Here is a 24308-nt window from a genome sequence, read left to right as displayed (position 1 = left end):
AAACTTCCAGTTCCCCCAGACGCCATGAGAACTAACGTTCCTAACAGTAATTCAAAGACACCGTAAGATCTTAAAAAGTATATTCCAAAACATGTAACATAAAATAAGTCAGTTCAGTTTCATTATCTGAATATTGGAGTTATCTATAAAATACTAATTTTCATTAGTTAATGGGATTACTTTCTTAACTATTCAGAAACTTAAGACTGTTCATCCTTAAACATTACCATTAGGTAACACAATTTTTTATCTAATCTAGTCCCATCTTGTCTATAATTAGATGGTGACATATACACAGAATGTCTGCTTATAGTCCAAATTCATGCCAAAGCCACCGTTAAACATATTCATGCAATAATCAGTTCTGGTTTTTTCCTGCTTCTTATTATAACTTTACTAATGATAACAGAATCCACTGGGTAGTTTCAGCTTATGCTAGAAGGAGTAAACAAATGCTATCAGTTGGCTGCAAACTTCTATATATAAATACATAAGTAAGTGTGTAATGGTTTTATTTTATTTGGCATCCTTAGATCTCTTAAAAACATCAATTCTGCCTATTGTACTGTCTAAGGCATAGGGGAAGAGAATATTAAGCTATGAATAATCATCTTGAAGCCATTTTATACTTACTAGTATGTAATTTACACACTTAAATGCATGCCTAATAGGATACCATATTCTTCTTATAAGCAAAACACTGAAGTATGAAGAATTCAAGGAAGATTACAAAATAAGGCTTACTTTCACTGCAGCAATAAGACGAATGTAGTCACTAAGTAGTTCCGAAAACATATAAAAGTCAGCAAAAGCTTGTTCTTGATGTAACTGGTCTATCTTCTCCTCAACCTCTGCAAGCTGAGACAAAGCTCTAGACAGTGCAGTATGATCTTCAGAATTACCTAACATGGCAGCACTTTTAGCAAAGGCAGCTGTGTTGGCTGAAAGTTCTGAAATTAAAAAGTATGCACTTTTAGTGTTCACTAGTGAAATTTTTTAATATTGCATTGATTTTTTTACTGTCGTTCTAAATTTTATCTATTCACAAACTGCTCAAATATTTTAAAATAATTAACATGCAACAATCAGTCATTAAAATGCCTTGGGCAGATAAATGTTAACTGCTCAGAGCTCTACTGAAAATTTAAAAGAACCACTGCCTATATTCCCAGGGGATGAACTATGTTTAATAATATAATAATCTCCCTTCCCTTTCTCCCCTAAAGTGCTCACTGTTTCTCTGTCTAGTCCTAAAAAAGACAAAAAATATATTTTTCATATGGAAAGCACTGGGAACGCTCACAATTGATTTATACTACATTATTTGGCCTTTAAACATTTATTGAAAATAATGTCTATAATTTTTGATAAGAATATTATTTAGCTCACAGGAGGAAAGCAAAGTAAAATTGTACATGCAATTCACATAAATCTTATTCTTTTCTTCTTTGTGTGCAACAACAATGCGTAGTGAAATATTAAGAATTTCTGAAAAGATTTTTCCATGTGATTATTTCAGATACATCAAATAAAGAAAAACAGATGTCAAGGACTAACTATTATATTGCTTGGATTGCTCTGTTGCTCTGCATTATGTAAAGTTCTCTTAAAGAACCATAAAATGTTCCCTAAGAGAAAGAATACAAATAGCAAAAACTGTTATAAGTTACTTTCAATAATAAATGTACCAGTAGATTTTCTGTAATTATTTTTTGCAATGTATTGCTGGGAATGGCACATACTAAATTATTTATTGTTTTAGAAAGATGATTGTAAAAGCCATGTATTCTTCAAAAATAAAACCAAAAACCTCACCATGGAATCAAAAAATTACAACTAAAATTTTCTATGAATTTTTAACACCCCCTCCAGGTTTTTAAATATGGTATTTGAAAAATGAAGAAAATACTCCAGAGTTCTCTATGAAATATAGGTACAAAACTAACATTTTAAAGAAAAATTTCATCATTCATTTTTGAATTTCATTCCTTAATTATATAAGAGTTATCAATAAGACACCTTCATTCATTCATTAAACATGTTTAACAAAGAGTTAATCAGTTTTAATCCAAAATTCAAACTATACTTTTACAAGTTCAAGATTTTTCTCCTTCTAAACTAGAAGTTACATAAAATGGAACAGAAAACATTAAATAACAAAGTTGAAACAGAAAACATCCTCTTTAAAATATTCATAACTTTAAAATGTTCATTTTTAATAAAATTTAAATAAAATATCTGAATTAACTTACAGCGTTAAACATATAAATAACAAGACAAACAAACCTTTTCTATGACAGACCAAGGCTTCAACACTGGCATGAAGTTTCCTAAGTTGCTGATCCAGATTTTCAAATTGCTGCTGCTTTTCTTCGAACCACTAAGAAAAAAATGAAAAATGGAGCTAATTTAGCCAGAACAAACCACTGTAAATTAGGTTACCAATAAATAGCAAGCTACATTCCTTGTTTTAAAGCAACAAATTAACCATGTATAACCATGGTGGTCAACTGATGTGCTGAGAACTAAACTCAATAAGCAAATTAATATCCTATTTTCTACTTGTACAGCTTTAAAATGCAACTGTTGGGCTCATTAATTCATCTCATTATTCAAGTCAAAAAATCAGCTCTTACGGCATCCGATTCATTCATCTTGATTGTCATTTTGTTGACAGCGTCGGCAGCCTTGTTCACCATCCTCAATATTCCTGCTCCACTCAGAGCCTGTGTATTAACTGCTCTAGGCAGCTGGAATTGAATGACAAATAAGGGCAAACAAACCGGTTAAAAGCCTGGAGGTTTAACTGGCCACAGAAGGGACTGCCCCCACACACAGCCCCGAAAAAAAAGAAAAAAGAAAAAAAGGAGGTTGTATTTTCTTCACTCTCATACATTTCAATAGTGAGATGTAATTTCTCAAATACACTACTTCTCAAAGGAAAACTTAAAAAATAGACTTTCCATTTGTTTTTCTTCTGCACGTTTACATTTAGATGGAACAACACTCTGTCAAAATATATTAAGAAATTGCCAAGCACTTTAACACTGGCCACCTGTTTGCTAGCAGAAATAAACTGTTAATAAGGAAAAAAGAAGAAAGTCTTGAGAAAGATCTCCTTATGTTTAGTTAGGACTGTGTGATTTTGAATTTTTTAACAATTCTGGGGTTCAAGTAAATTTAAAAACAAATCTCAAACGGTAACAATTAGAGGATAAAATGTGCCAAATATAAAGAGCAGCATGGTTATAATTAAAGCTCTTTCAAATCATAAATTTGCACCTCAAAACCTTAATAAGACGATTAGAATGTAGACACACAAACACACATTATTCAACTATCTCTAAAATGAGGTCTGAATAAACTTATTTCAACACAATGCCTAAGCAACAACTTAGGGAATTCAGAATTAGACTATTTATAAGCCATTCTTTTAAATCTGGTTTTAATTTTTCAAGAAAGGGAATGATCATCCTACAATTATCAACGCAAAGAAGATATTTTGTTAGTAATTTAAAGTAATTAAAGCTAATTAAAGCATTAAGCAAAAAAAAATCTTTGCTTTATTCCATCTATTAATGCAACTGTTTACTGAACACCTATTCTTATACAAATTATTACACTGATAATCATAAATGAGAACATTTACATATAAAAATTTAAAGTAGAAATAATACCTCTGAACTTTCCAAGAACTGCCTTAAATCAGGATCCTGTAGTAAAGTCGGATGCTTTACTGTTCTTTGAAGATACCTAGATTTAAGAATAAAATGCTCCTTTATTTATCAGTACCATCTTATTTTAAATCTTATTTCAACAAAATAAAAATTAAAAAATAAAAAAAAAGATGTCCTCTGTTTGCCTCCTATCATATCAGTTTGCCTTCACTCTAATTATGTAGAATCTTATAGCAATTTAATGATTAAAAAGCTTTTCGTTCATCTTTTGAAAATTCATAATTATGTAAAAAGAGACATGGTGGGGGTGGGGGTAGGAATGGGGAGAGGTTAAATAACTTATCAAACTTCTCACTGCGAAGTATTAGAGTTATAAAAGGGTATATAGGTAAATTCATCAAATAATGCTATCTTTCGGTGGGTCATTATATTTCCAGTTATTACTATACATATTCTAGTAATATATATATTACTATGTAGTCCAGTTAAACTTTTTTTTTTTAAATTGTCATCATTACCAAAATGGAGAGCAGCCTACCAATTTCTTTTTTCTTGGCAGCAGATTTTAATTATCAAGTAAGTTTTGGTCCTTATTTGACAAGGACTAAATTTTCTTCAATATTTTTATTTTTAAGGTTCTGCTATTTTTGATAAATGTCTTCCTTATATGACATCACATAAAATAAAAAGAGAAACATCATTATTAAATCACTATTAGCCTAACTTTAGTAATTTTCCTTTACTAGAAAAGGTATAGCCCTGACATTCATAATAAATTACCAATCTTTCATTAAAAAAAAAGGTTCACTATTTGATGATCATTGATTACTTAACTAATCCCATTTTTAAAAAATTGCTCTTTCCCCAGATTAGTAACATGCAATAATATTTCAATTATAATATTTTACCTAACAGTTAATATACCTTTATTTCTGCAGCATAAATGTAGTCAGTGATGACTTCTATCTCTTTACAAGATTATAAAGTATGCCTAAAATAGTTTCTAAAAAAAGGGATAATCTTTTCTAAAGTCAAACACTATATATAATGGTTAAAATGACTAATCACTGCTTAAATGTTAACTTCTGTTTTTGTATATTTAAATAAAATACACACCATATTAAACTTCACTTTAAGTCAACAGCCCACACAAGAAGTCATTATAACAGAAACAGAGCATTTAATAGATATGTACAATGCAATCTACACTGTGGTTTTAAAAAGTATTTGAGGCTTACTTTATAAAGGTATAAAAGAGATGCAGTAGAACACTAATCCTGTAAGTTTAAGAAATGTTGGTATTTTCCCACTGGAATTTTACTTACAATTTTAACACTGAAGTTCTCCAGTACTACTCTAGGTGAGTTATTTAGTTACTTAGACTGTGCACTGCTTAAAGCAGTCTGTGTAAGTTGTTCATCTGAGTGCACACAACAGCTGATAAATAGCAAGCACTCAGATGTTTGTAAAATGAACAAGCAGGAAGACAAAACATCTAGTACCCAAACCTTTAAGAAATATTCTAATATTTCTACCTAAATGGAAATACCTAATACTATTTATATTCTAAAATAGCTTTTTAAAGTGAGTTCTGCAGAATACTAGTCTCATACAATATTCCATGAAAACGACTGGTTCTACAATCAAGAAAGTTTGAAATATATTACATACATATTCCTTTCTTTAAGACCTATAATGAACAGCAGCATATTAAATGCTGTGAGAAGTACTGCAGGAAAAACACCTGGTTTAACTTTGTTACACTCTACATTTATAAACCTCAACTGACAACAGATTTCCTTTTTTCACCCTACCACATACTAGCAATCTGAGGAATCCATTTTGGAAAATGATATTCTAGAAAAAGAGATGGTAAAACTTTTCTTCTTAAGGGTTACATGAAAATAAAGAGCAATTAACCATTAAAAAAAGTATTTGTAAATAGTCATCAATTCAGAATTAAGGTCAGAGAGGGTTGTAGATATATAAAGGAAGGATACAGAACAAAAAGGAAAAGAATGTGAGAAAAGTACACGAAAAGAGGTATGGAGAGAAGCAGAGACACTGAAGGAAGACAGAAGTTGGAAGATGCAATGGAACTGATGAAAAATAAGTATCAGATTCAACAAGAGGTGGTCAGTAGTTGTTCTTGAGAATTGTGCTAAGGAAAAGTTATTGGTACATTTAGAATCACTTAGGGCTTTCAAATTCCTACTTACTTACCAAAACAAAATAAAGCAGGTTATACAAAATGCTTGAGAGGAACAGAGTTAAAGATATTTCTCTCGCTTAAGACTCAGACATGTGTGCTAAGAATGAGAGAATAGACAGGTAGAAAGAGCCTGGGTCTTTGATGACATTCATTTGTTCATTCAACATTTATTGAGCATTTACTACACATCAGTTACCGTTCTGAGTACTCAGAATGTACCAGTGAACAAGAGAACAGGATTCCTTCTCTAGTAGACCTTTAATTAATTTATTTTTTAAGTGATTTATTTACTATTTATTTAATTTATTTTTGGCTGCATCGGGTCTTAGTTGCGGCACGCAGGTTCTTTGTTGAGGCATGCAGGATCCTTCCCTGCGACGCGTGGGCTTCTGTCTAGTTGTGGCGCGCAGGCTGCAGGGCACGTGGGCTCGGTAGTTGTGGCTTGTGGGTTCCAGAGCGCGTGGGCTCTGTAGTTTGTGGCATGTGGGCTCTCTCTAGTTGAGGCGCATGAGCTCAGTAGTTGTGGCATGTGGGCTTAGTTGCCCTGTGGCATGTGGGACCTCAGTTCCCTGACCAGGGATTGAACTCACGTCCCCTGCATTATAAGGTGGATTCTTTACCACTGGACCACCAGGGAAGTCCCTGGAGCTTTAATTTTAGTTAACAGAAGACGGACAATAAATCATAAACATAAAAATTATGTAGTATGTGATAAGGTGGCAAATGCTGTGGAAAAATGAAAGGACAAGTGGAGAAAGGACAAGTAAATGGGATCAAGTGTGTAAGGTGTGGTTGATGGCGATGTAAACAGAATAGGTCAGAATGAAACCAATAATCAAAATAGGCTTCACTGGCAAGGTGACATCTGAATGTTTGAATCTGAAAGAGGCAAGGGAATTAGGTACACAGATACCTGGGAACAAAAGCTTTCTAGGCAGTGGGGGCAGGGTAGGGGGTAGAACCCTAAGGTGGGAAGATGCCTGGGATCTTCGAGGAGCAGCAAAAAGGTGAGTGTGGCCTAGAGCAAAGTGATCAAGGAGGATAGGAGATCAAGTAGGTAACAGAGTGAGCAGTGCAAGTCATGTAAGAATTTATAGGTCATTATGAGGACTCTGGCTTTTATTGACTGAAACTGGGTGGGTGGACGAACAGGAGTGGGAAGATGATCTGACTCATGTTTTAAAAGGATGACCCTGGCTGCTATATTAGAAAAAAGAGTAGAGGTACAGGGATGGAAACAAGGAGACCAATGAGGAGTCTACCGCAGTTAATTCAGACATTTGGACTAGTAGTGGACGGGTGAAAAAATGGTTGTCCAGATATCAGAAGGAAGCAATAGGATTTCCTGATGGATCTGATAATACTAAACATCTGCCTACCTCCAAACTTCCTGATATGAACGAATGGATTAATCAACCGACACTAACTGTTTAGGCTTTGCCAGTTGGGTTTTCAGGTGCTTGTTATGATACACTTACACTTTAGAGAAAAGGAACAATGAATTTAAGTTAAATAACTTGTCCAAGGCCTCACAGATAGTGTGTAGTGTGTAATTGAGTGCAGGCTTCAACAGAGAAAGGATTCTAAAACCCTACACACTGTATAATGCTACTTTACATTTTTTAGTTTATATTTACAGAAGTGTATCCTTACTATAAAATAAATTCAATATGCTTGTAGGTAAGATATGAAGCACTCTTAAGAAAATCAAGTGAGCGATCTTCGGGATACTTAGAAGTAATTTCTGCTTACTTTACTGAGTGTGGCACAGGGAAATTACTTGGGTTCTTAACCACTCCCTTTCTCTTCCCATATTTCAATACCAGATGTTTATCCTTTTGTTCAAGATAGTTATCTGGATTCTCTAAGTTGTACAAACAAATAAATATGTAAATGAATACCAGAGTGTAAATAAAGAAATACTTCCTTGACCCGCCAGATCCAACTAGGTTATATATCCACAAATATGCCTATTCTAATGTTTAAATTTTAAGAAATGCCACAGAAAAATCACTTGAGAAAAATCATTCCAGCTCCTTTCCTTCTGTATCTTTACACCTATATTTTCTTTAGTTATCTTTTCTAATACAAAATGAACTCACAGTACACTGTTTCCTTTTTTTTTCCCCCCCACTACTGCAAATTCCACTAAGGTAGTATTTAACAAGTAACATTTATCAGTAAGAAACTATCTTCACATATGCACTAGGTCAAGCTTCAATATTTCCTTAAAACTCTCCTCAGTGTTACACAGTGAATGAAGATATGGTTTAAGTACTATGCAATGCATTCAAGTTAAAAGAAAGGTGAATGTAGAATCAAATTATATGCCCTTGGTACAATAAATCTTCATTAACTTCCTTATCAAGAATGCCATCCAAAATATTTCAAATTTACTCACAGAAAAATAGGACTGGAAAGCCTTCTCAAAAGGTCATGGTTATACTTTCAGGAAGGACTAAGCAAAATCAAGGCAGCACATTATCTACCTTTACTCTTAAAAACACTCATTCTATGACCTCTTTCACAAGAGAATCAATTTTAATGCCTAAATTAAACTTCTTTCAATGCAATTTAAATCCTTTTCCTGAGTAACTGCTGAGTCTCATAGACATAATCTCATCTTTTAAGTCTTTAAGATTTTAAGCTGCACACTAGCTTTTCTTATTGCAAATTGTTCAAACCTGACTTTACTGTGGTATTTTCTTAAAATTGAAACAATTTATTACTAAAACCCAGAAATACACTGCCTCAAAAAGAGTTTTACAAAATAATTTGTACCCTATAGATATATATACTATTTCCTAAAATCTGTCCTATCTATGCCAACCACTAATTTTAAGCCAAGAGAGAAAATAAGACAGAGAACAAATAAGCACATTCAATTAAAATAACAAACAAAAACTATGAAATTAGAAAATGTATTAAGTGCAGGTAATTACCAACTTATGTACTACAAATTGGGCTTTAAGACAGTTTTGAACTTGTTTTCTCACATTTTCAGCATAGCAAGGAAGAAATGTTAAGATTCTGGGAGTGGGATTCCTCCCATCCATTTCCCGTTTAGTCGGCCACAATGAACACAAGTCTTCAAAGCCATAGGAAATGTGTCAGGTCAAGAAGTCTAAAGCAAGGCACAGCATATATATCTATCAGCCTTTAACTATACAGTCAACTTGAGCAATGACTAATACTTCTGTACACTCAAGTCAAAATCAATTATAAAGAGTTGAAGGAGGGAGCACAAACCTAATTTTTCATTGTATTTAATAACATTTCAGTATTATTTGAAGTAATAATTCAAAGGAAATAATTCAGATGAAAATAGGTATTACTTTGTTAGACTATAATGAGAATAAAAATGGAACAAGTATACAGTACTTCTGAATGAATCAATTTTCTTAATAAAAGCTTATAGCACTTAATAAGAGTAATCAAGTGGTACTTTGAGAATTTTAATACTTAAAATATACTTGTGCCATTTAATGGAATTAGACTTATACTACTGAAGTAAAAACATTAGAGTAATAAAACACAGCTGATTAGAATTACCTTTCAAGAGCTGCTCTTCGTTTTTCTACAAATTCTGTGGATGATGAATCTTCTTTACCCACTTTGACCTTGGTCATGCCTTTGAAAAAATTGGAAGACTCATGATTTTCTATTACTGAGAAACATTCTTTTATAATCATTTCTGCATAATTTAAAATATATTTTAAATTTGAACTTGACAAAAAAGCTAAAATTATAACTAGTATCATAGTTTTGAGAAATTAACATCTGTACTTGGCAAGCACTTATAAGGTAAGTTTTAAAAGAGTACAGCTAAAGCAGAGGTTGAGCTGTGTCTGTAGTTTTCTAACCTATAACTGTTTGGACTCTATCTGACATACATTAAACTCTTGGTAAGTTAAAATGTGTTTGCATTTCAATATGCATAACGGAGTTCAAATTAGTAAATTTAAGCACATTTGATATCTTCATCTCATATGAGCAATAATTAACGTTCTTTACTTTGGGGACTAGAAAAATAAAAATAAGTGTAATCCATTAATATGCTAAGTATTTCCTCTGTTGCAGATTCTAAGAACATGTTTATTTATCATAGCTGGTTTTATAACAGTTTGAAATAATGAGCTCTTTCACAGAGATATTTAGAACTCTTCAAATTTAGAGAATAAAAATCATGCTGATCATTTCTGTATTAGCAATTTCAATTTTAACACTACTATCAGATTGCAGATTTTTCTTCTTTCCCTGTTCTTTTTACTCTCAAAATTCGATTCTGTAGAAATGAAGTAATGACATATGTACAACATGGATGAACCTTAAAAATATTATGCTACGTTGACAGAAGCTTGTCACAAAGGACCATGTATTATATGGTTCCCTGTTTTTTGAAATGTCCAGAATTGGAAAATCTATAGAGAAAGAAAGTAAATTAGTGATTGCCTAGGACTGGGAGTGGATGAGGAAATTAGAGGATGATGGCTAAGGGGTAATAGAAATATTCTAAAACTGACTGTGGTGAGGTATGCACAAGTCTGAATATATGAAAAGCTAATAATGAATTATACAATTTAAATGGATGAATTGTATGGCATGTGAATTATATCTCAATAAAGCCATTTAAAAATAGATCATGTAAAACCATGTAATTCTTATTCAGGTTGGTACACCTGGTGAAAAACGATATTATCACCTATGAATGTTTTAACATAATTCCTCTGAAATACAATAGTTTGAAAAGGAAAACTCATTCAAACACTTAAAATTACCTACCTTGAGTGGACTACTAGGTGTGGGATGTTATTTCACATATTCTGGTTTTGTGAAAAAAAACCTTACCACTATATAATATTTTGCTTTTTTAAATTCTGTGATCTTCTGCTCATGCTACTTCCTAGAGGTAAGTAACCATTATGCGCCACTGCGGTAAATAAAAACTAACTGTAAGCAGTTACTCCTTAATACTTTTCAACTTCTTTGTTGCTCTTTTTTAAAAGCTTCACAAAAATAGTGCTTTTTAGTCAACTAAGGTTCTATAAAAGCAGTAACAGTTATATGCTAATGAAAAGACCCCTCTTCCTTCAGTGGCAGTTACAGCTTCCCAGGAAAGAGAAGTTACTATTCTTATTACACCACTGTGTTTGTTACTTGAAAACCACTGGGTATATAATTAAAAGGGCCTCTCATATTTAAAATTTTTCTTAGACAATATATTCATTTTTATTTTTAAAAATTGATGGACAATATGAAATTTTTTTAATGACTGCTTCTCTACTTGATTTTCTGCCAGGAACCTCACAGAAAAACTTGTTACCCACCTTCAATAACTGAAGTTCAGACTTTATGCACACGTTTAGAGGAAACTGTTTAACTTGGCTTCATCTTTTATTTAACTACAATTATTTTTCCTGCTAATTTATTTATATCTTTTTTTTAAACTGCATTTTATGTGGTTGCCTCAAATTCTTTCAATCTCCTTTTAATTCAATAATTTGTGGAAGGTTGAAGATTATTAGGGCAAAATATTAGTTTGAAACACAACAAACTTGGGCATAAGAATTTAGTTAAAAAAATTTTTTTTTCTGGCTCAATGTTTAAGGCCTAAACTAGTGCATCTAGCCATCAAAATGAGAAAAACTATTTTTTGTTTTTTTCTCTTTTGATATATAAAAATAGCTGTACAACTTAAAGAAAAAAGGATATTAATAACAATTTATGATAAATGAAACTCAAGCTCACTACATAGATAATGGGAGGCCAAAAGATACCACTGCAACAGTTTAGAGGACAGAGAAATAACATTATTAACTAGACTAGCAGTTCTCAGAGTATGGGTAGCATATTCGTAAGGTTTCTGAGACCCTTTGGGCTGATGGGGGATATATACAAAAATCGACCTTCATAATACTAAGCTGCTATTTGTGTCTTTTTTGCTCCCATTCTTTCATGAGCGCTCAGTGGAGTTTTCCAAAAGTTATATGATGTGTTGTATCACAACAGGTAGAGTGTAGAAACAGATACGAAAATACAGCTATTTTCTATTAAACCACAATTTAAAGAGATTTTGCAAAAATGTAAAAAACAAAAGCAAGCCACTCAATAAATTTTTTTGTCTTATAAAAATTATTTTTCACAAAAATTTTTTAATTTGTTAACAGGTAATGAGTTTATTATTATTATTATTTTTTTTTGCAGTACACGGGCCTCTCACTGTTGTGGCCTCTCCCGTTGCAGAGCACAAGCTCTGGACACACAGGCTCAGTGGCCATGGCTCACGGGCCCAGCCACTCCGCGGCATGTGGGATCTTCCCGGACCGGGGCACGAACCCGTGTCCCCTGCATCGGCAGGCAGACTCTCAACCACTGCGCCACCAGGGAAGCCCCGAGTTTATTATTTTTAAGTGCATTAATAAATACAATTTTAAAATTCTCATATAATAGGGACTTCCCTGGTGGCGCAGTGGTTAAGAATCCGCCTGCCAATGCAGGGGACACGGGTTCGAGCCCTGGTCTGGGAAGATCCCACATGCCGCAGAGCAACTAAGCCTGTGTGCCACAACTACTGAGGCTGCGCTCTAGAGCCCACAAGCCACAACTACTGAGCCCACATGTCACAACTACTGAAGCCCGAGTGCCTAGAGCCTGTGCTCTACAACTAGAAGCCACCACAATGAGAAGCCAACGCACTGCAATGAAGAGTAACCCCTGCTCGCTGCAACTAGAGAAAGCCCACGCACAGCAACAGAAACCCAAAGCTGTCAGAAATAAATAAATAAATAAAATTTATAAAAAAAAAAATTAAAAAAGAGAAAGAATATAATAAATACATTTAAATATATCAGGTTTCAAAAATCATAAAAGATATGGATAAAACTGCTTTTCAAATCAAATGTTTAAAAAAGTAAAAACAATAACTTAAAGATAAGTAAAATTCATTTTGAATACTTTTCAGAATAATAATCATGTATATAAAAAAAAGATAAATAAAAACCTATGACTGAAAAGCTTGGAAAATATACTACAAAATTTTAAGACATGACAGATGTTTTTTAATGGTGGGAAAATGGAGGTTCTCCTCCTCTTTTGTAATATTCTGCATATTCTTAACTAAGTAAGCCTTTATTACCTGTAAAAGTAGAAATGTTTTTAAATGTTAAATTGAAGTACGTAATAAACTAAGATGAGTTTAAATAGCTCCTGTGTGAGCAAGGCTAGATCAAATCTTTTTGTACAATGTATAGCTAAGCACAAAACACCTCCAAACCCTTAGAAAAATGTTAATATACTAATAATATTGAATATTCTCTAAGTGTTACTCAATAATAAGATACTCTAATGACTCTAAAAGGGTTTTTAGTTGCTTTCACCTTGTCAAATATTTAACAACATTATATAAATCAAATCCTCAAGTGTTAGAAAATAAAACTTAGCTATACATTCTTCAGTTGATGAATGACTATCAAAAACAATACTTAAATCCAGTATTTCTAGATATTGAGATGTCATGATAGTGAATGATCATGGAATATACACGTCTATACAGTTAAAACTGAACTAGTAAGAGTAACAACAATAAATTTTTAAAAATTCATACTTACCTACTATACTTTTTTCTGGAGCTGGTGGCACAATGTAACCAACATGTAAATACTTGCTTGCTAACTTGCTATGCAAACCGAGAAAGTCACTAAATCTTCTTTTAACTGAAAATTCACTCTTACTGAACATGGAAAGAGAAGTCTACAAGTGAAGAAGAGGTATTTCAAATTTTGAAAACTAAACAATTTTTTAGAAGTTAATGTAATACATAATTGTGAACATGCATATATACATATCACACACACTGATCTACTCTGAAAAAAATGCAGAGTAGCTAACTAATGTGATGTAAAGATTTCTAACAACTGAAAAACACCCAAATCATAGAATTTTTTTTTTTTTTTACAGAAACTTAAGAGGACAGAAAATGTTTGCTTTATTCTACCCTTAACTCATCTCATTGACTCTACCTGTATTTATGCTAATGATTCTTAAATCTTTACCTCTGGCCCAGATCTCCTCTGAGCTTCAGTCCAATAATACATAGCCCAAGGGAAACCTCCACTTAAATCTCACTGCCACCTCAATTTCACCATATTTTTCCCTGCTCCAACATAAGTTCCATGAGTGAAGGGCATTTTTACTATACTGTAGTCCTTGGAAAAGAGCCTGACCCCAAGGTATTTAATAAATAAGTATCTGTTCAATGAATTAACAAATCTGACTCCATACTGTGCTCCTCTCCTTGTGTTGCCTCTTCTCCAGGATCACTCCAACAACCACAAAGTTCCTCTAGACAAAAACTCAGGGGCTTCCCTGGTGGCGCAGTGGTTGGGAGTCTGCCTGCCGATGCAGGGGACACGGGTTTGTGCCCCGGTCCGGGAAGATCCCACATGCCGCGGAGCGGCTGGGCCCGTGAGCCATGGCCGCTGAGCCTGCGCGTCCGGAGCCTGTGCTCCGCAACGGGAGAGGCCACGACAGTGAAAGGCCCGCGTACCGCGGGGGGGGGGGGGGGGGGGGGGGGGGGGGGGGACACGGGGACAAAAAAACTCAGGCATGGGAGGGAGGCTCAAGAGGGAGGGAATATGGGGATATATGTATACTTACAGCTGATTCACTTTGTTGTACAACAGAAACTAACACAACATTGTAAAGCAATTATACTCCAATAAAGATTAAAAAAAACACAGACACACTTAGGCATCCCCCCTTCCTCACTCCTTACATCCAAGCTCTACTGATTCTACCTCCTATACATCACAAGAAGCCATTTATTTCACTCATCCCTAGAACTAATTCCTTAGTATTAAGAATCGCTTCTCACAGCTAGGACTGTTTCAGATCCTCTCTCTTTAAGATTTGAAGGCCTACAATCCCTTTAAGGATTGCAACCGCCTCTTAACTCGAAATCCTGACCTTTACTTTGATCCTCCCAATCCATACTGAGTCAGAGAAAGCTTTCTAGAACAAAGATCAATTGTACCATTCTTGTTTGAACCTCTTCAATGGCTCTCCATTATATATACTAAGGATGAAGGCTGAATTCCTAATGTGGCTGTTCATAATATAGGAAGGCTTACTGCCAAACAATTTAATCTGGCATCACTTCCTGCAGATCCTAGAAAGAACAATGCTTTCTTGATTTCTGGCTTTTACGCAAGCAAATCCCTTTGTCCCTCTCCCACCCAAATCACTTCTCCTACCTTTGCCTAGATTAGATCCCTTCCCGCATACTCTCCCGGAATACTTTACCTACCAAACCACTCAGAACTCATTGTAGCTATTTATATGCAACTTTTACTGGATGATAACCTTTGTAAAGACAGTGATCACTTACACCTTAATCACTGTAGTATCCTCATACTACACATGGTGAGGGCTCAATATTTTTTTAAAGGAGCAAAAGACTTACCTTTGTTGTTACTCTATAAGCCATGTAAGCATTCATGCCATCACCTACAAGAAAAGTCAAACTATTAAAAATCATAAGCTTAACCACATGCACACACACAAGGTAACTATATGAGGTAATACATTAACTTGATTGTAGTAATCATTTTATAACATATATTAAATCATCACACTGTACATCCTAAATACACACAATTTTTATTTGTCAATTATACCTCAATAAAGCTGGGGAAAAAAACAAAACAAGCTGCCACGAGTTTAAAAATAAAAGCACCATTTTAATATTGTAATAATGCATTTAGTTAAGAAAAATAGCACATTAACAACCAAGCTAATTATCAAAAAGAAGCAAGTAGAGGGCTTCCCTGGTGGCGCAGTGGTTGAGAGTCCGCCTGCCGATGCAGGGGACGCGGGTTTGTGCCCCGGTCCGGGAAGATCCCACATGCCGCGGAGCGGCTGGGCCCGTGAGCCATGGCCGCTGCGCCTGCGCGTCCCGAGCCTGTGCTCCGCAACGGGAGAGGCCACAACAGTGAGAGGCCCGCATACCGCAAAAAAAAAAAAAAAAAGCAGCAAGTACAAAATATAATAAATATTAACTTACCAACTTTCTCTGGATCTGATACACCAATTTCTATATCAAAAACATCTCCATTTGCTTCTTCTTCAATCTAGAAAAATTTTTTTTGTTATTAAAGATTCCAGTTTATATTACTGTCATAATACTAATAACTATAATTTTTACCATCTATCTTTTATTAGGGTCACTGTCACATCAATTTGAAAAGTCACTCAGCACTCCATTTATGAAAAACAATAAAAGCTTTCACATTTCCTGACTATGTAAAAGATACACACACACACAAAGACAACAGGAAAAGCATCACTGGGAGAAGGAACAGAAAATCTTGTTTTCCTCCAACTCCTCAGATATATAGAAAATGTTGTAGTCTTCTGTAGGAATATTGTGGAATGTTTTTGTTCTATATACTCAATCTTCAGATTCAGATTATGAAAATAATTAATTCCTTGATTTTTTTTAACATTAGTATTTTTCAAGGTTGTATCTCTCCTCTTTAAAAACCAGGAGGTAGCCATTACTTTTGCCAGTAGAATCCTATATACTTGCAGGAATTATAAGCAACTTGAGCACCATGATTTCACCAATTACCTAGTAAACACATGTTCTTCTTGAAGCCAATGAAAGCACTATAAAGCTCACTGAAAAAAGAAGTAGGAAAAATGATAAACCTACGGGACTACAGAGAAGCACTTTTCATCCATTGTAAATAAGCAATCCTTATTAATAGCAGTTCTGAGGGAAATTTTTGTTACTTTCAAGAAGAAAACACAGAAACTTAAATCTTACAAATTTTAAAAGCAATATTAATAGTCTAAAGCTACCAAAAATAAAGGGATGTTTTTCTAATGATAATTTTTTTCAAAGTTGCCCTCCTGTACAGATTTTTTAAAAGTAAGACTTATTTGAACTGTAACACACATAAAGTATATAAATCCTAGGTAAAGAGCTCAATGATTTTTACAAAGTAAACACATCTTCGTAACCAGAATGTAGATTAAGAAAAAACACCATCATTACACCTTAGAAGGTCCTCATGCTTCCTCTCCACTCACAACACATCTCTTACTCTGCCGACATCACCCATTAACATTTATTATACTTTTATCAAATAAAATTACTCAAGATACCACTTTATTGTGATTAAGTTTTCAAAGCACTTTCAGACATTACCTTATTTGACCAAGAGAAGGAACACTGAGAGGCACACATTACCATCATGAGATCACAAATGACAAACTGCTTGACTTGAGAAGGACAGTGATGTGCCCAAGTTACTGGATGAAAAAGGGGTGGGATAAAATTAGAAGCCAAATCACCTGACCTCTTTAGTTCAGTGTTCTTTTCCAAACATTACTAAAAGGCTTTGATTACAAATGACTAACAGTAAAGAAATGTTGGGTGGGGGACAAAAAATGTATTATTTACATATTAACTTAGAATATAAACATTTTTCCATACCTCCTCCCTGGATCTGTCAAAGATCACAGGAGCAGACATACTCTTTGATTCAATTCTGGGAGCAATGAGTGTCGTGGGGGTCACAGGTGTGACTGCAGGAGAAGGTTCTGAGGAGAGTATAGGTTCCCTTTCTGGACTGTCCAGAGAAACTTCTTCTGTAGCTTCTAGATAAAAATTAAACAAGTTAGTTGAGGACACTGGTAACAAACTCCCAATAGTCTACAGAGCAGTCAATAAATTATGAAAAATATTTTTATATGATCCACAATATCAAAATATTATTTTAAAATAACTGTTATAAATAATTTATGAATCCTTCCTTAATTGTTTATCAAAACTTTAAAACCAACAGTGACTTTGTTGATTTTAGGAAGAATCCCAGTAAGTCAGCATAACTGTCTATACTAGTGGTAGGGATAAAGCCAGTAGGAAAGCAATGACGTGGATAATTCCACATTCATTTGTGTTTGGATCTGTAATATATCTAATACTTGTGGTAACTTACCTTCCAAAATCTTGTATTCAGGCTAACATTACTATTCTTTTATACATATGAACACAAATTTCATGGCAGAAAACTGCCCAGAACTATCCCAACTGGGATTAAAACTTTGTTATGGAAAGTCCACAATGTTAGTAATCTAAAGCAATTAACCACTAAAGATTACTGGATATTAGCTGAATACACAAATACGACGCAAAACAAACAGGTGCTTAGGTTTTCATTTAAAGTGTTCGTTCATTTGAAAAATCTAAAATTAAATATATTTAAAAACAAATCAAATCGATAAACTGAATGTCTACAAGCTATGTAACATGTGCTAAATGCAATGGAGAACCATAAAGAAATGTAAAATATCATACCTGCCCTCAGGGAGTTTATAATCTAGTTGGGAAAACAAGACATAAGCATGTGGAATATTAAATAATAATAAAAGAAAAATAACAGCCAAGAGAAAAAGAAAATTACAAGACATTTAATTGCTGTATGAACTAAAGAATAAACGCTATAATTTGAGTTAAGTGGGACAGAATAATTTAGGCTGGGGAAAATGAGGAATATTTTATGAAACTGAATTGAGAAGATCTGAATGAGTTTAGAGAAAAAATGAGGGAAGCATTCCACGAAAATGAAATACAGTTGACCCTTGAACAACGCGGGAGTTAGGGCTGCCGACCCTCCACACAGTCAAAAATCTGAGTATAACGTATAGTTGGGCCCTCCATATATGTGGCTCCTCTGTATTCGAGGTTCCACATCCTTGGATTCAGTCAACCTCAGATCAAGCTGTACTGTAGTATCTGCTAATTTAAAAAAATGCACATTAGTGGACCCGAGCAGTTCAAACTCATACTGTTCAGGAGTTAACCATAACAGCATAAGCTAAAAGCAAAGCCAGAAAAGTGAAAATTACAATCAGGGGCCAAAATGATAATCTGTTGGTTTATAGAATGCTACCAGGAAAAGGCAGGCAGGAGTATAAAGGAAACAGGATCAGATCAGCCATTTCTAACCTGAGTTTCCTACATTCCTTGAGGTTTGGGAAGGTAGTAATGATAGTGAGTCATTTTAATACCTCAAAAAGTATATCACTAGTAACATGTTATTTACCTGAAGTGGTATCTTACCTCTTGGATTAGGAGGTACAAACTACTATGCATAAAATAAATAAGCTACAAGGGTATATTTTACAGCACAAGGAATACAGCCAATATTTTATAACTATAAATGGAGTATAAACTTTAAAAATTGTGAATCACTATGTTGTAACCTGAAACTTACACAATATTGTACATCAACTATACCTCAATAAAAAAAATAAAAATTTTTTTAAAAAGAAAATAAAATGGATAGAAATTTAGTTTCAGCAGACCAATGTACAATTTGCTTTAAATTCTTCCCATGAAAAATTTTTTAGTAAAAGTGATCTAACATACTACAAATTAACAAAAATTAATTAAAACCAGACCTAAAGATTCCATAAAATGCCCCATATGTAAGTACAAAGATTAGCATTTCCTTGGAAGAGATACTTTGCAGGTAAGTATAAACTGATTATGGCAATGTCAGCTAAGTAATATTTCGCTCATACCACAGACACCAGAGAATTTTTTAAACAAAGGAATACTCATTAAACTTAGATTTGGTATCATTTGCTGAAAAGTGTAAGTGAAATAAGCTAAATACCCTGGCAGAAACAATTCTAAAAGTCTAGGACAATTTCAATATTGGCAATTTGCTCACCCTCCCTTATTCTTCTAGGACAGCTTCCTAGTATGTTCAGTGTAGCTTAGTGCAGGATGTAAGTAATGGTGGAAAGGGGCTCTGTAGTCACCCATATTTGGTGAACACTCTGTAAGTAAGCTAGTAACAGTAACAAAAGTCACACTTGAACTTTTTCTAATACCACTTCTGACATAATAGTATTTGAAATGCTACCCAAAATACATGAGCATACATACCAATTACCATCTAATCTTATGGTTTTAAAACCAAATGGCTAAATCACTAGAGCAATACCTATAGTTTCTCCTCTGATACATGTCTTAGAACACCTAATGATGTCATTATGAAATGCAGCTGAGTTTAAGATGAAAGATAAAGCATAAACAAAAGAAACAAAAGAAACAAATAACTATTTTTACTGCTTAGTCCATGTCCCTCCTTAAAAACAAAGACAAACAAAACAAACACTGACATTGACCATATTTGTATCATTATATTTAGTATAGGCTGCACTAGGTAGACTAAAACACAAAAAAAGATTTTTCTAATCAAGCTTAGTGGGCAAATATCACTGTATAATCCGCATGTGGCAAACTGATCAGCTGGGCACACTGTAAACAAGAAAACCCTCTTTCCTTACACGAACACACACACACAGTTCTGTTTTTAGAGTTTCAGCACACTCATTAACAGAATTCTGAGACTTAAAGGTGAAAGATCCTTTAATAAAATGGATAATCTAAGTGTTCTATGTATGACCCTCTACTATTAGAGGAATAGGCACAATTTTAGATTAGCACCTACTTAGCAGAGAAAGAACTTGTGTCATCTTTCAGATTAAAACATAAATGCCATGAAAAAACTTTTAAGGACTGCCTGGAAAAAAGTCCATGAAAGGAAAGAAAAAGGAGTATTACAACTTTGGTTAACTGTCATTATACTCTAAGTTGTAAGGCACCTACAAAAAAAGGGGGGTGGGGGTAGGAAAATGATTGGAATTTGGTATCACATTTTTAACTTTCTGACGTGAATTCATAAAATACATGAATTTATCTTCAGTGAAAACTTTTCATATATCAAGCAGGAAATTATATGGACCTCTGTGATGGAGGATTGTATCTTTAAACATATTTGTAGGGGACTTCCCTGGTGGTGCAGTGCTTAAGAATCTGCCTGCCAGGACTTCCCTGGTGGCACAGTGTTTAAAAATCCGCCTGCCAATTCAGGGGACACGGGTTCGATCCCTGGTCCAGGAAGATCCCACATGCTGTGGAGCAACTAAGCCTGCTCACCACAACTACTGAGGCTGTGTGCTGCAACTACTGAAGCCCGTGCACTCTAGGGCCCGTGTGCCGCAACTACTAAAGCCCATGCGCCTAGAGCCCATGCTCCACAAGAAGAGAAGCCACAGCACCACAACAAGGAGTAGCCCCCGCTCGCCACAACTAGAGAAAGCCCTCGTGCGGCAATGAAGGCCCAGCGCAGCCAAAAAAAATACAGGATGGTTTGAATATTCAACCACTATAAAAGCTGAGGATGTATTATTAAGTTTTAACTCATGAAAGCCAGTTTAGGTAAATTAAGCTCTTAAATACACAAAGATTTACTATTTTAATTATTTGTGTCACTAATTCTAAGGAAGATTTTGCTTTTTAATATCCAAACATTAATTTGTACCTAAATTTTAATCTTAAAACAGATAACTGTTTTAAAGAGTCCAATTTTTTAAAAGGTAGAATGGACTACACCAAATCCTGCCCCCATATCAAAAATAAATTCCTGAAATATCAATTTACTCACCTAAAATTCAATCAAAATGGAACATGTGGTAAATACTGAAGCATTTTATTAAAACAGATTTCAAATATATGTAGACTATAAATTAAGAGATTGTTTTAAATTATTTTTTTATTTAAAAAAATTTTATTTATTTTTGGCTGCATTGGGTCTTCATTGCTGCACACAGGCTTTCTCTGCTTGTAGAGAGCGGGGGCTACTCTCTCTTGCGGTGCACGGGCTTCTCATTGCGGTGGCTTCTCTTGTTGGAGAGCACGGGCTCTAGGCATGCAGGCTTCAGTAGTTGTGGCTTGCGGGCTCTACAGCGCAGGCTCAGTAGTTGTGGTGCACGGGCTTAGATGCTCCACAGCATATGGGATCCTCCCGGACCAGGGATCGAACCCATGTCCCCTGCATTGGCAGGCGGATTCTTAACCACTGCGCTACTAGGGAAGTCCCTAAATTAAGTGGTTTTTAAGTCCAGAGTTTAATTTTGCTTTGTGACAACTTGTAAGTAAAAAGAAAATATAATCACTTGCTATTTCTCAAAGTATGAATGCCACAACCGTTTGTTTGAGTCCAAGTACTGATCAAAATAATCAAATTATTAGTGTGACTTATTTTCACATGCTTAAAACCAGAAAGGATCACATTTGTGCTTCTTTCAACAGTCTTTATTTTTCACAAAGCAAATTAACTGAAATTTCCTATCCTCCTCAGTTGGTAACAAGAAGAGCTACCATTAATACTTTACACAAAATGTCAGTTCTGCTTTAGAGAATATTTTCTAACAGAATATATGCTATAATTGACAATTATTTTTTTTTAAATAAAGGTACTTATAATTACCTGCAAAAAGGTCTTCTCTGTCATCATCCAGCACAACTTCTGCAGGTTTTGGACCATTGGAGTTCGTACTAATATCTTCTGTAATAAGACTAGCTGGATCTGGAGATGATGGACTTGACTGTTAAAAAAACAATAATTGACAATGGATTGCCATGTTTGTCTGTTATATCTCTATACACTACAGAAATAGAATATTCTCTTGATAAGAAAAGAAGACTAACAGCTATTTATAGTTCCTCCTTTGAGGGTAAGAATGAATCAAAAACATACTTTTACTCACTTTCTCCTTTCTTAACAAGAAGTCACTTAAGATTTAAAAATAAAATCTTCTCTAGTCACCCAGTTAGATACACTAATTTGCCATGTTGACTTATAATTAACAAAAACAAATTTTAATGATTTACATAGTATATAATATTATGACATAATAATAAATATCATATCTTGAAAACATGTTGCATGAGTAAGGAGTTCCAACTACTTACTTTATTGTAAGAGGAAGCTTTAACAGTAGTTAAATTGAGACTACAATTATTCTAAAATTTCTATAGTTTCAAACTAAAAATATGCCCTCCCCCAAATATTTACATTTCAACTAAGCTAAGGGACTATTTTTGTACTTTTTAAAGTACAAAGGTCAGCAAAATGGAATGAAGATTGTAAAGCTTTTAGTTTTATCACATTTTTCTTATAGTAATAATTAAAACCAATACTATTTTTTTTTTAAAAAAATAACAAAAAGGAAGTTGAATACGTCAAAAGTGCACAGCTAGATATTTTTACAAACCCAACATCCCTGTGTAATCAGCACCCAGATCAAGAAAGAGAACATTATCATCAACCCTAGAAGCTCCACTCATGCTCCCTCCCATTCTTTACCCTCTCTCCACCCAGGCTTCTACCAACATGGATTTGTTTTTCCTGTTTTCACTCTTCATGGAACTGGAATCATACAAAATATATTGTTGTGTATTTGGTTTTTTATCTTAATGTTATATATATGAGATTCTTCTATATTATTGTATGTAATAATAGGACACTCATTTTCGTTTCTGTAAATATTTCACTGTGTAAATACATCATAATTGATCCATTCTACTGTTGATGGGCATTTGGGTTTTCAAATTTCATTATCAGTTTTATACCACTACCAATAGCACTGTATAAACTTTCTAGTACATATATCTTTTAGCAAACAGTGAACAAATGTCTGTTTGGTATGTACCTAGTAGTGAAATACCTGGATCATAGGGTAGGTGAATGTTCTTTAGAAGATATCACTAAACATTCTTCTAAAGTGGTTATTTAATTTATACTCCCACCGGTAATATATGAAAATTTCAGTTGCTCCACACCCTTGTCAACACTTTACTATATTCCATCTTTTTCGTTTTAGCGATTATGGAGGGTGTAGAGTGTATCTTTTGTGGTTTGAATTTGCATTTCCCAGATGAATAATGATGCTGAGCAATTTTTCATATGATTAACGGACACTTGGATATCTTCTTTCGGGAAGGGTCTCTTCAAATATTTTCCCTATTTTTTTCTATTGTTCCTATTGATTTGTAATTCTTTACATGTTCTAGATACAAATTCTTTGTGAGATATGTATCACAAATATTTTTCTCCCAGTCCGTACTTAATGCCTTTCCACTTACTTAATGGTAGGTATTGATGAATAGAAGTTCTTAATTTTAGTAAGGGTAAATTATCAACTTTGTTTTAAGATTAGTAAATTTTTTGTAGGATGAATAATTTTTCTTTTTTAAACACTGTCCAGGGAACACTGAGACATGTCTCTTCTTCTTTTTTTTTTTTACTATTTACTTATTTATTTGGTTGCACCAGGTCTTAGTTGCAGCATGCCTGTGGGATCTAGTTCCCTGACCAGGGATCAAATCTGGGGCCCCTGCACTGGGAGTGTGGAGTCTTATCCATTGTGCCGCCAGCGAAGTCCCCAAGGATGAATCATCTTTTAAGGCCACTCCTAATTCATAAGATTTTCTGATCAGCTTTTTGAGTAAACTATCCTCTTCAGCATGAGGACATTTCTTAAGAGCTTTCAAAAAC

General features: G+C 34.1%; 1 protein-coding gene across 2 annotated transcripts in view; it reads right to left on the bottom strand.

Moving 5' to 3' along the window:
• Positions 1 to 24308, bottom strand: part of SNX2 (sorting nexin 2) — a 53697-nt gene that overhangs the window by 9462 nt on the left and 19927 nt on the right. For both annotated transcript variants that reach the window (XM_019940897.3, XM_019940898.3), the window contains exons 2-11: positions 22239 to 22356; positions 17387 to 17550; positions 15950 to 16016; positions 15350 to 15393; positions 13497 to 13638; positions 9442 to 9520; positions 3678 to 3753; positions 2637 to 2750; positions 2287 to 2380; positions 745 to 950 (exon numbers count right to left, since the gene is read on the bottom strand). In XM_019940897.3, coding sequence (XP_019796456.2) covers positions 745 to 950; positions 2287 to 2380; positions 2637 to 2750; positions 3678 to 3753; positions 9442 to 9520; positions 13497 to 13638; positions 15350 to 15393; positions 15950 to 16016; positions 17387 to 17550; positions 22239 to 22356 — 1104 coding nt within the window. The remainder of the gene's footprint in view (positions 1 to 744; positions 951 to 2286; positions 2381 to 2636; positions 2751 to 3677; positions 3754 to 9441; positions 9521 to 13496; positions 13639 to 15349; positions 15394 to 15949; positions 16017 to 17386; positions 17551 to 22238; positions 22357 to 24308) is intronic.

This window comes from Tursiops truncatus, chromosome 3 (assembly GCF_011762595.2).
Source record: "Tursiops truncatus isolate mTurTru1 chromosome 3, mTurTru1.mat.Y, whole genome shotgun sequence".
NCBI lineage: Eukaryota > Metazoa > Chordata > Mammalia > Artiodactyla > Delphinidae > Tursiops > Tursiops truncatus.
Note: the sequence above shows the minus strand (reverse complement) of the source record. Positions and strands in the feature narration are given on the sequence as shown.